The 12,059-nt window shown below is 37.3% G+C and overlaps 3 protein-coding genes across 3 annotated transcripts; all 3 read left to right on the forward strand.

Moving 5' to 3' along the window:
- Positions 1-50: 50 nt before the first annotated feature.
- LOC113681412 (transmembrane protein 145-like) lies at positions 51-2,029 on the forward strand. The gene has a single exon (XM_027198501.2). It carries the CDS (start codon positions 514-516, stop codon positions 1,846-1,848), a length of 1,335 nt encoding a protein of 444 aa, XP_027054302.2. The 5' UTR covers positions 51-513; the 3' UTR covers positions 1,849-2,029.
- A 1,322-nt stretch (positions 2,030-3,351) lies between these two features.
- Positions 3,352-6,118, forward strand: LOC149041946 (uncharacterized). The gene is made up of 2 exons (XM_089211586.1): positions 3,352-3,677; positions 4,828-6,118. Exons 1-2 carry the CDS (start codon positions 3,377-3,379, stop codon positions 4,911-4,913), a joined length of 387 nt encoding a protein of 128 aa, XP_089067712.1. The 5' UTR covers positions 3,352-3,376; the 3' UTR covers positions 4,914-6,118.
- Positions 6,119-7,129: 1,011 nt separating this feature from the next.
- On the forward strand, positions 7,130-10,496 carry LOC149041947 (retinol dehydrogenase 12-like). Its single transcript, XM_089211585.1, has 4 exons — positions 7,130-7,260; positions 8,156-8,284; positions 8,939-9,487; positions 9,760-10,496. Exons 1-4 carry the CDS (start codon positions 7,179-7,181, stop codon positions 10,071-10,073), a joined length of 1,074 nt encoding a protein of 357 aa, XP_089067711.1. The 5' UTR covers positions 7,130-7,178; the 3' UTR covers positions 10,074-10,496.
- The last annotated feature ends 1,563 nt before the right edge of the window (positions 10,497-12,059 follow it).

Here is a 12,059-nt window from a genome sequence, read left to right on the forward strand (position 1 = left end):
TTCTATTTTGATGACGTATCTCAAAGGAGAGATTCAAAGGAGTCGTTGATTGGTTGTTTCTCGTTTTTGAACTTTCGCATGCATTTGACCGACCAATATAAGATATAGTGTATGAAACTCTGAACAGCTATGTCATCGGTAGACTGATGTAGCGAGCTGTCCATTTTTTATTTATTTTTTTCTAAACGCATATTATTATACAGTTAAAAGAAATACAAAACGCTCAGGCCGCGCTGGAGTGAGAACAGAGAACAGAGAACCTCAAACCCTTCTATCTGAGGTGGGGGCTCCCCGGACAACTTTTTTTTATAGATTTCTATTGGTCAACCAATACAACAACCTTCATGTTTTTTACCAATCAGAGCACGCGTAGTATCCCAATTATTCTGTACTTGCGGAATGATTTGATGTCATAAAGGGTTACGAAGCAATGCATCGTGACGCAAGAATTGAATCAAGAGCAGGAAATTCTATAGTCGCCAAACTTTCAGTTGAAAGTAAGCTTCCTCGGTAATGCGACAATCTACCTTCCCATGCATTCTCTTGTTCTTGATGTTATGCTGTACATCTGGCAAATATTTATCTGGAAATATAAAAAATGGACAAAGTTGGGTGTTCGTCTCTGAATTTTCCTTCGTTGATGATCAAGGAAAGCTGAAATACAAAGTGGAATATTCTGTAACAGGAGAATGTTGTCCGAGTTTGGCGTATTATTCTCACGACTCGTATAAAACCGTTTCAACCAATAATGACATGGACTGCCAATCTAAGCTTTCTCGTGCTCAGGGAATTGTTAAATTTCAAAGTACACCGACGGACGACAGTTCAAACATCTCAGGAAATTATTCATCCCAATGCTTCCATATCATCGACAAAAATCTTCGGAAATGCTCGGGTATTCTTCGTGTTTATTCACCAGACCAATGGTGGTTCTTTGCACTAAGTCACTGTAATAGTTCACAGGGATTGGACATTTCTTATGAATTTACTTTTACAAACAGTGACAACTGGGAGGAACATTTATCAGGTGAAGAAATGCATGGCGTTGAGAATCTAGCAGTGTCATTTGGATCCATACTTGTTTTATTTGGGATTGGTTTACTCTTTGCACGAAAGCTTCTTCAACTGGACAAACTACACAAGGCCTTCAAAGCGTTCATGGCATCATTAAGCTGTGAAGTAATCGCTCAGCTTCTTATTTGTATATACTACATACCTTATGTCCGAGGTGGAATACAAATTCCCTATTTAACAAATGCTGCAGAGCTACTCCATCTTACAAGCCAAGTCATTTTTATCCTGCTTCTAATTTTGTTGGCACATGGGTGGACGATGACCAAAGCCCGCATCAGCAGAGATCTTGCTAAGTTTTGTTCGCTGCTCGCCTTTACCTACGGATGTCTGTTCGCGTACAAACAGGCATTTTCCGACCATTTGATTGCCCATTTTTTTCTCGAAGGTCTTGCAGATAAAGGGTATCAATTTCTACGGATAATTGCTTGGGTTTGTTTTGCATTTGGGCTATATTTGTCCTTCCGAAATCATTCTGATAAGAAAATATTCTACCTTTATTTTGGAGCTCTCTGTTCCGTGTGGTTTTTGTTTGAACCATTATCTACCTTAGCATTCTCTTTCCTTCTCAGCGGGCCAAGTTCAATGAAAATAATGCGACTTTTTCGCTCATCTTGGCTTGATATACTGGGGTTTGGCGGAATTTTGCGTCTTATGCTACCAAGTATGGTTGATGTGGTTTTCCCTCATCGTGTTCCTGTAAACGAAGTTGATACTGTACAAGTTCAAGATTGGAACAATTTTCAGCGAACAGAGCACTTAAATTATCATTTCTAAGCTAGACAAAGCGGGCAATAATACTTGCGTGTAACACACAATTTCGTAAAGCAAATTAATTAACCTCGCTGGAATATCTCAGGATACAACTGTAGCAAAGTGGAGCAATACTTCAACTGAGAACTTTCCTCAAAGTGATTTTTGCAGAACGTTTCTGCTAATAAAGTCTTAAACCGTGATAGTTGGACTGCACTCTCTTAAATTTTATTTCCAACTAAAATCTTTGAGCTCACGTGGGGTGAAAAGGTGTGCATTAACCCAACAGTGATATAAATATGACGGTAACAGGCCAAGTTCTCTTTAGTACACAAAAAAATAGAGCATGGTTTGTGTAGCCAATCAGAACACAGGATTCGCTTCGTTCATCTCCTCGTTCCCAACCTCTCACGAACCAATTGCTTGTTTTCAATACTCTGTCGAGTGTGACACTTCAAAGCGCTCTCACTAACCGCCAGCTGTGTAGGTTACACATTTTATGGAAACGCTAATCCTCTATTGATTCATCAGTGCTTATCAAATACTTTACAAATGACCGAAAACAAAATAAAATCTCTTATATACTCTCTCATCAATCTGACCTCTCTTTGTCGTTAAAATGATATCCTTTCTTCGTATTCCCAATTCTCCAATCCACAACATTGTTAGAAAAGAAGCAAACGTCTTCAATCCCTTGTTTTAGATTTCATTTACTCCAAAAATATCTTATCTTTTAATTGGGATGCTGTTATTAGTTAATCACATGGTCTGAAAGTGTTACAAAATACTTTATCGTCTTTGCTCGATGTCATGCCAAATTGGATCAAACAATTGCCTGTGTTAATTATATATTAATTTTTTTTTTAACAAAGAAATTTTCACCTGATTTAAACGAAAATATATACAAAAGATTTCAATAAAACGGAAATCAGAGATAATATGGCCATGAAACTGAAAAATCATACTTTGAGGGTAGCACGTTGAAACATATAACTTCTACTTGTGCTTACATTCAGCTGGTGGGAATCATGTTTTCTAATGAAAAAGAGCCGACATTTTGTGAATTATTTTATAAAATATTTAAAATTTGAGAATGAGTTGAAAATAAATTATAGGTGTTTTGTACTGATGCACCTGCAGAGCGTAATTCAAAATTCCTCAGTCAAATATTTATGCCCAAAATCCATGAAACGACGCTTTTTACCTACATAAGGATAGAACATGAATCATTTGAGCTGTAACGCTTTTTTTGTCATATTCATGAGATTTTTTTTTCAAAACTGTCGTGATGAGAATTGCAGCAGAGGAACGTGGAACAAGTTGTGAATTTGTTTCCTGATGTTTGACATATTCTTACAAATGAATATTCGTCCTTTTCAATAGTAATGAAATTTTTTGTTGCACCTGAACATAATTTTGCTTTTATTTCTACGAACGACCAAAGCAATTTAATACAATTAAACCACGCTTCCACTGCGACGCTTAGCAATAGGCTTACCGATCGTTAATCGTAGTTTACATATTCAATTTCATTGAAAAATTCCGACAGGAGATGGTTGGTTCACTTCAAGATATATGTATCTGCTACATGAAAACTTCCGAGTTGAGCCAGAACTATGCTATTGCTGTTGAACCAGGTTACATCGCAAGACTGATTTTTATCACTCGAGTTGAAGAGTCACCTGTTGTATTTATTCATTCTCGATGCACGATTAAGGACGGAAATTTTCAGCGCGGAATCACTTGCGGATTTCACCTTTCTAGGAAAACTTTTTTGTTTGGTGTCTTCGAAGGTTGCATTTGCCAAGATCCCCGAAATTTAGTGCAATGGTGCAGCGAAATCAGCTCGAAAGGTAAGCGATATGAACGACGTACTCTTGCATTCTGAGTTAAATAAGAAATAGAGGGCAAATCTGGTCTTAAATTTCACCCGCATTACATGCTTCAAAACGAACGATATGGGCAAAACTCCGTTCGGTTTACCTGTTAGAATTGATTGCTTTTATCTATAAATATTTCGCGGAGGAAAAAAGTATCTGGTATTCTCAGTCAAGTGATTTTTTTATGCGTTTCAATTTTGTTTGGTCAACACTATTCCAAACGTTTTGGGGTTTAGTATCGACGTTTGTGAATCACGTGGAACTTGTTCTGTTACCATTGCATATTACATATTATGCCTCAAATCCATTCGTGTTTCACATACGAGAAGACATGGGACCTGGGACACGTACGGCTCTCAGCTGCAAATATCTCATTGCGATCTGTGTTTTGGAAAAGTAATTTCAAAGCATAATAAACAAACAGAATACCTCTTAGTTCGCGTGGGAAAAGTTTTAGGAAAGATTCCGTATTACCTCATACTGAAGCAAAGCATTGGTCCCCAAAGAAGATTTATTGTTTTCGCTATTGTTTCCATCTTCCAAGTAACAGCTGCCATGACAAAGTATGTTGTTATTTGAAAATCTTGCTCGGTTTACAATGTTAACACCAATCACCGCTTCTGAATGCTACGTCAAAAAATCACGGATAATTTTCACTTCTCCTAAATCTGCTCCTTATAGTCGCACCGAGGTAATTACCGAGTACCTAAGCAACACCAAAAGCTCTGACAAAAGTTATCTCATAGACCATGGTAAACAGAGTTAGTTACCTGGTATAATTTTTCCACATAAGTCTCCGATGACATCATGTGTTTTATGTCACCTTTAGATATAGTTCAACATGTGAAGTTTATATGAAATAATTCATATTTGTACTGCGGTTGTAGATGAAAGTGAAATGTGATCATCGCAGTAAATTTTCCAATTTAAGCAATTGGAAAGAAGAAGCTTGAAAAAAATCAGGGCTTCAACGGGATGAAGCCCTGATTTTTTTTTTTTTTTTTTTTTTTTCAGGCTTCTTCTTTCCAATTGCTTAAATTGGAAAATTTACTGCGATGATCACATTTCACTTTCATATAGTTCAACATATCACTAAATACAAGCTGTTGGGCTTCTCGCACAGGGACACCATCCGCCATATCTGTAAACCGACAGGCTGCCCATCAAGACAAACAAGTTACCTTTATGGACATGTTGCCAGGTGGATAGTGAAATATCAACACTGGTTGACGATTGAACTGAATCAAGACTTCCTTAGAATTTCAAATGAAAAAATAGAACGTTTACCACAGCTTACCCTTCCGGGCTACATATGATTCGAGAATTTTTTTTAAGTCGTTTGATTCCGAACTTATTCAAACTCGAAAAGAGCAAAAAGTAGTTTTAATTTCCGAATAATCGATAGATAATAATAATAATAATAATAATAATAATAATAATAACTTTATTTAAGTGTCAGCGTATTTAGCACTGCTGTGCTAATTGGGGACACTGTAAATGAGGAAACAAATATCGTAAATGAACAGAAACTCGTTAAAAACCCCAACTGGTAGGAGGCAGACCAGTTGGCTATTTACAAAGCGTGCAGGAGTTGAATTCGGGGCCACCGAAGACAAATCAACATAGTGGCAGGGAGGAGGACTTGAACCCGGGACCTGTGGTGGGAAGAACAGATCGGTTAATTAACTTTAAAAAAAATGTTGTTAATTGTCTTTGCTGGTCGAGATTGGCCATGTCTATGTTTGGCAGCGCATGTAACTCATTAGGATGAAGCGTCAGTGTGACAGTGTGATCGCATTTCGGGCAGGCAATGCCAACTCAACTTTCTGTTTGATCATGGATGTTTCAAACAGTCGATCGCAGGCTGTGAAAACCTGATTGCCATGGTCCACCTTGAAGATCATGGCCATAGTTTTTGGAGCGTGAGTCTTTCCATTGCTGTAGGATTCAGTTTCCACGGAGCATTGGAGACCAGCCTACCTCAAGGTGGTCTCAAGGTTATCTTTGGATCTCTTTCTCAGGCTTCCACGCTCACACTTTCCAAAAATAAAATGGTGGCAACGTACGCTTCCAAATGTATACTAGTTGGCTTTGCTACGAGGCCGTGCGGAAAAAAATTTCTGTGTTGAGGCAAAAAAAAAAAAAGAATAGTTTTTAATGTGCGTCAGCTGCTTTATAAAAATTGTGTTTTGCCTGTTCTTTGTTTCCTTTCCTAGGGGAGTTCAATTCAAACAACTAGCGAGCTGCCTTTTTGATTCAGTAGGACTAAAATGATTGTCTTTGTAATTTTCTTACTGTACAACCATCTTCACGCTTATTGTTTCTTTTTGTGCAAATTCAAGAAATTCGTTGGTAAATTTAAGCTCAAAGAAGTATTTGTTCTTTAAAATCCAACGGGTTACTTCTTGGTATAATCGTGCCTCTGTCCGCGATTGTTCAGATTGACAACTTGTCTCGATAACTTGTTGTATGTAGAACAAAATTTCTTTTACTTGGACTGAGTTCTTCCACGTTACACTCTCCAGTTGGTCCAGAGATACAACTGTTTGATACTCGCCAAATAAAAATTCCCTTTTTAAAGCGTGATAACCGCAAATCGCACCTGAGACCATGTTTCCATCTGATTTAGTGGGAATATCGCTTATGAGGATAATGTATCGTCTATGTTTCGAATTTATCCAGCACAAATCTCGAAGTACTTCATTTGGAAGGAAGAGAAGTACTTCTGTTGAAAGTGTCGTTGCCTTCAATTGCTGAATGGTAAGATCGCTTAAACGTGCCACAGTCTTGTATTCAGAACTGTTGGTTGTCATGACTCAAGAAAACGCAATATGGTTGCACGACTAAATTTGAGTACAGAATCACCTCATCTTCACGGTCCAAAGTGTAGTTGTAGGAATCAAACAACTACAATGCAAATTCCGTTCAAATCAAATTCCCATTCGGGCTCTAAGTTATCTTTACCCTGAAGAAAATGTACATATTCTTTACAAAAGCTCGCTTGAATTAATAATGAATAAGTAAACTGTGTTAGTTAATTAGATCAGAGTTATTGCGGTCAATTATCGACTAGTAGGAGCCAATGAATAATTTTTGTAAGGATCTAATGAATTGTACGCTTTTCACCATATGGGTAAATCTCTTGTACGTTAAATTACTTGAACCCACAAGTAACAAATGTTCCAGCCTGCAGAGCAGGCATAATTTTGGCGGGCGAGTGCTCGGTGAAAATTATGGCTGGTATCTTTGATTTTTACAGTAGAGGAAGGCTGGAGAGAGAAAGAAATTTGTACCAACTTAAAATCAAACAATGGCCACTCGAATAAACGATCGCGAGCTTCTTAAAATTAACTCGTCCTGATAAGACACCTTTACCTTAGCTCTGAGCCTTAGCCCGCGCAGATAGAGAGAGACCGGAGACTAATCTATTACCAGTCCGTTCTCGATCATTCCGGTGCTATCGCAGGAAACAAGATGGAGTGTTTGTTGGCTAGTGCTGTGGCTCTCGTTTTCTCTTGCTTTTTTGAGGTATCTTTTGGTGAAGAGACCACGAAAGGTTTGTCTGAATGTCTTTTGTTTACAAATGTACTCCATTATCTCTGAAGTTCCTGCAAGTTTCCAGCTTTTAACAGCTGGAAACGGCGCGACGAGTTGCACAATTACCAGTGTTAGCTGTTTGGTCAGTTAGCGGAAAGTAGGAGACAGAAACATTTTGTTATGTTATGAGAGTTTATTTCTTTCAGATATATCGAGTGCCCATTAAAACTCGGTTATCTGAAGCTCATTTAGACGATTTTGGAAGGGGTTTTGTTATTATATTTGTCACGGTGGATTAAGTAGCTCTTAATTTTTCAAGAGTAAATAATACTCTTTTGACCGGGTATGTGTTTCACTCTAATTAATACAGACAAATTCTCCTGTGAAAAATAACTTCTCAAAAAATGTTCGTTCATCTGGAGACATCTGAAAACGCCTACTCTACAACTGAGCGTTTCGAAAATGCTAAATAATTGCACAATGTTTATTCTGGGGCAACTTTTTTTTGCATCCACCCACCCCTGCTTAGTTCAAGGTTTAGCAATAATAACGCAAACATGGATGCAAGTGTATTTTATAAGGAAGAGTGAGCGAGTAAGAATTCTTTTGAACACAAAGTTTGTCTTTACTTTGATGCAAATTTTCCTTGGGGTTGATAATTTTCCAATTTTGTATTTCATTGTCTCTTATTATTTTTAGAGATCTGGAACCAAGTAAGACCTGTATGATCAAAATTAATCTGGTTTTGAAATTTGAAAAATGTGGAAAAAATTTGAGACATAATTTATATGTTTATTTCTCAAAATATGCTAAACCTCAAAAGGTTTTAGTGTTGTCTAATGAGTGTTTTGTTGAAGTGTTGTTAAAATTCATTTTTCCTATATTAATGTTTTTTTTTTTTTTATCACATCAAGGAGACCCATTGATTTCCCAAAGTACTGCTACAAAACTGGTGGCTTTCACAGCAGTCACAGTTTGTCTGGTGGTACTTATTAAATGGCATTTTGGTGGAGGAGTGTGCAAGAGTAAGGTGAGATTAGATGGTAAGACTGCATTTTAGCAGAGATAATAAAGATTAGAACATACACTGTGCTGGTTTACAATTGACTCACCACTACCAGTTACAGTAAACTTGCCACTTGTGGTAAAGTGAGTTGTTGATGATCATTGTTCAAGGTTCTTTCTCTGGATTTCACTTTGTTTATATGCACTTATAATTTTTCCATCATTCAAACCAAAAAAAAAAAATAATAAAATAAAAGATGTAAGCTTTCACATGATGTAAGTTTAACATTTAACAGTTAACATTCCATACTTGAGACACTGGATATGGCATCTGAGTCAATTTGCAACTGGTAGCAAATTTGTCATAGTGGGGAATTTGCCAGATACCACTGTGCTTAGTGTGAGAAATTTACATGGCCAACATGTCTGTGGTGTAGATGAAATTTATACAAGTTCAGACTTAAGCTAACAGTGGTTACTGATCCATGGAACTTGGCATGTAGAATCTTATTAGTTTATAGGTGTTGTAAAACAGTGATGTGTGAACATTCATTTGCCATGGTTTTTTGACAGCTTGGGTTCAGCTCAAGTTCATCCTATCTCTGTTATACCCTGATGAATATAAAATTAATCTTAATTTAAATGATTGGAAGTTCTTTTTTTATGCTTTACCATTTTACTTTTTTTTTTAGGTAAGACTGTAATTGTAACAGGGGCAAACACTGGAATAGGAAAGGAGACTGCTTTGGATCTAGTTAAGAGGGGTGCTAAGGTCATTTTGGCTTGTCGAGATGAACAGAGAGCCACAGATGCAGCAAAGGACATTATTGCAGAGACTGGAAGTGACAAAGTCCATGTTAGAATTGTTGACCTGTCTTCCTTTGAATCTGTAAGAGCCTTTGCCAAGCTCATCAATGAAACAGAAGAAAGACTGGACATACTGGTAAACAATGCAGGACTTGGGGGAAATTACAGGTTGACTGAGGATGGATATGAAAGTGTATTCCAAGTAAACTATCTCAGCCATTTTCTTCTGACCCTACTTCTGTTGGACAAAATGAAGAAATCAGCACCAAGTCGCATTGTAAATGTCTCATCCCTGGCACATGAACAAAGGAATGCTGAACTCCAGCTTGAGGATTTTAAATTGTCCAAGGAAAAGTTCAATGGATTTCAACGTTATGCTCAATCTAAGTTGGCCCAGGTGGTTTTCACAAAGGAACTGAGTCGAAGACTGGAAGGTGAGTGAAATGTTCCGGGGTACAGATCACCAATCAAACCACAGAAATAAGTTGTTGTGATCACATGTGCGATTTTAATGACTTGTTAACAAACTTTTCCTTTTCTACAACTTGAAATTTACTTTGTGGAAATATATTATATTTCAATTAATGATAAAATGTGTAATCTCAAGAGGTACTGGCAGGTGTTACTGAGAGTAACAAGGATTTGATAGGTGTTTATTAGCTCTGGCAAATGGGCTCTTTTCAATTAGTTTTTTGCCTCCCTTTAGGAACTGGAGTGACAGTTTATGCTCTTCATCCTGGTGCTGTCACGTCAGACATTTGGCGAAACTGGAAGGCTTTGAAGAAACCTTATATACGACCATTTGTAATGCTATTGATGTTTCTCCTCTTCAAAGACTGCAAGCAAGGAGCACAGACTAGCATCTACTGTTCTGTGGCAGAAGAGCTGGAGGGTGTCTCTGGCCTTTACTACAGCGATTGTAAAGTCAAAAAGGGTAACAAACTGGCTAAAGATCCTGGTTTGGCCAAGAAGTTGTGGGATGTTAGTGAGAGAATCACTGGAGAAAGCTGGAAAGATTAAACTTTAGTGAAACATTTTCTTAGTTAACTTAAGTTGTCTTTGTAGCTTTGTGGTATGATGTCGGTTAATTAAATTTTGTTTATCAAGACCTTACATTTAGGTAGAAAATGTGGTCTGTTTGTCCCACATTTGCCATAATGAAAATAATAACGTTTTTTTGTACACATGTTTATGTTTACTCCTTTTTAAGTCATATTCGTGAAATTTTTTTTTCAAAACTGTCGTGATATGAATGGCAGCAGAGCAACATGGAACAAGCTCCGAATTTGTTCCCCAATGTTTGCCTTATTCTTACAAATTAATGTTTTTCCTTTTCAATAGTAACGAAATTTTTCGTTGTAGCTGAACATAATTTTGCTATCATTTCTACGAGCGACTGAAGCAATTAAACACAATTATACCACGTTTCCATTGCGACGCTTAGCAATATGCTTACCGTTTATCGTACTTTACATATTCAATTTCTCTGAAAAATTTCCGACAGGAGATGGTTTGTTCACTTCAAGATATATGTATCTGCTACATCCAAAAACTTCCGAGTTGAGCCAAACTATGCAATGGCTGTTGAACCAGGTTACATCGCAAGACAGATTTTTATTTCTCGGGTTGAAGAGTCACCCGTTGTATTTATTCATTCTCGATCCACGATTAAGGACGGAAATTTTCAGCGCGGAATCATTTGCGGATTTCACGTTGCAAGGAAAACGTATTTGTTAGGTGTATTCGAAGGTTGCATTTGCCAAGATTCTCGAAGTTTAGCACAATGGTCACCATTGCATTCTGAGGTAAATAAGAAACCGGGGGCTAATCTGGCCTTGAATTTCGCGTGCATTAGATGCTCCATAACGAACGATATGGGCAAAATTCCGTTCGGTTTATTTAGTTAGAAATGATTGCTTTTATCTCTAAATATTCCGCAGTGGAAAAAAGTATCATGCAAATTCTTAATCAGGTGATTTTACGTCGTCTGTTTCAATTTTTTTTTGCCAAAACGAGGCCAAACGTTTTTGGGTTTAGTATCGACGTTTGTGAATCACGTGGATTTTTTTCAGTTATAAAAACTAGTTCTGTTATCACTGCATTTTACATATTATGCCTCGAATCTAATCGTGTTTAACATCACGAAAGGACATGGGACCTGGGACATAGAACTCAGCTGCAAATATCTCATTGCCTCATTGCGATCTGTGTTTTAGAAAAGTAATTTCAAAGCAAAACAAATAGGAAAAATTCCTCTTAGTTTGCGTGGGAAACGTTTGATTCCGTATTATCCCATACTATTCTGTAGCAAAGCATTGGTCCCCAAAGAAGATTTATTGTTTTCGCTATTGTTTCCATCTTCCAAGTAACAGCTGCTATGACAAAGTACGTTGTTATTTGAAAATATTACTCGGTTTACAATGTTAACACCAATTCTGAATGCTAGTTCAAAGATGTCGCGGAGAATTTTCCAGGAAATCATTACTAATGCAAAGTTTTGTACCTTCCCTAACTTTTCACTTCTCCTAAATCTGCTCCTTATAGTTGCACCGAGGTAATTACTGAGTCCCTAAGCAGCGGCAAAAGCTGTGACGAGAGTTATCTTATAGACCATGCATGGTAAACAGAGTTAGTTACGTGGTATAATTTTTCCGCATAAGTCTCCGATGACATCGTGTATTTTGTTTTAAGCCTTTTGATGCCGAACTTATTCAAACTCAAAAAGAGAAAAAAGTAGTTTTAATATCAAAATAATTGATAGATAATTCTCACCGGTCCTTCATGCAAATGTTAAGCGATCTAGAGGTAGGTGGGTAGGAAAGACCGGTTAATTAACTCTAAAAAAAATGTTGTTAGTTGTCTTTAATAATCGCGATTGACCGTGCCTATGTTTGGCAGCGTATGTAACTCATGTTAAAGTGCCAGTGTAACAGTGTGATCGCATCTCGATCAGGCAATGCTATCTTTTTGGTTGATCATGAATGTTTCAAGTAGTCGATCGCAGGC

The sequence above is a fragment of the Pocillopora damicornis genome, chromosome 7 (assembly GCF_964200805.1).
Source record: "Pocillopora damicornis chromosome 7, jaPocDami1.2, whole genome shotgun sequence".
NCBI lineage: Eukaryota > Metazoa > Cnidaria > Anthozoa > Scleractinia > Pocilloporidae > Pocillopora > Pocillopora damicornis.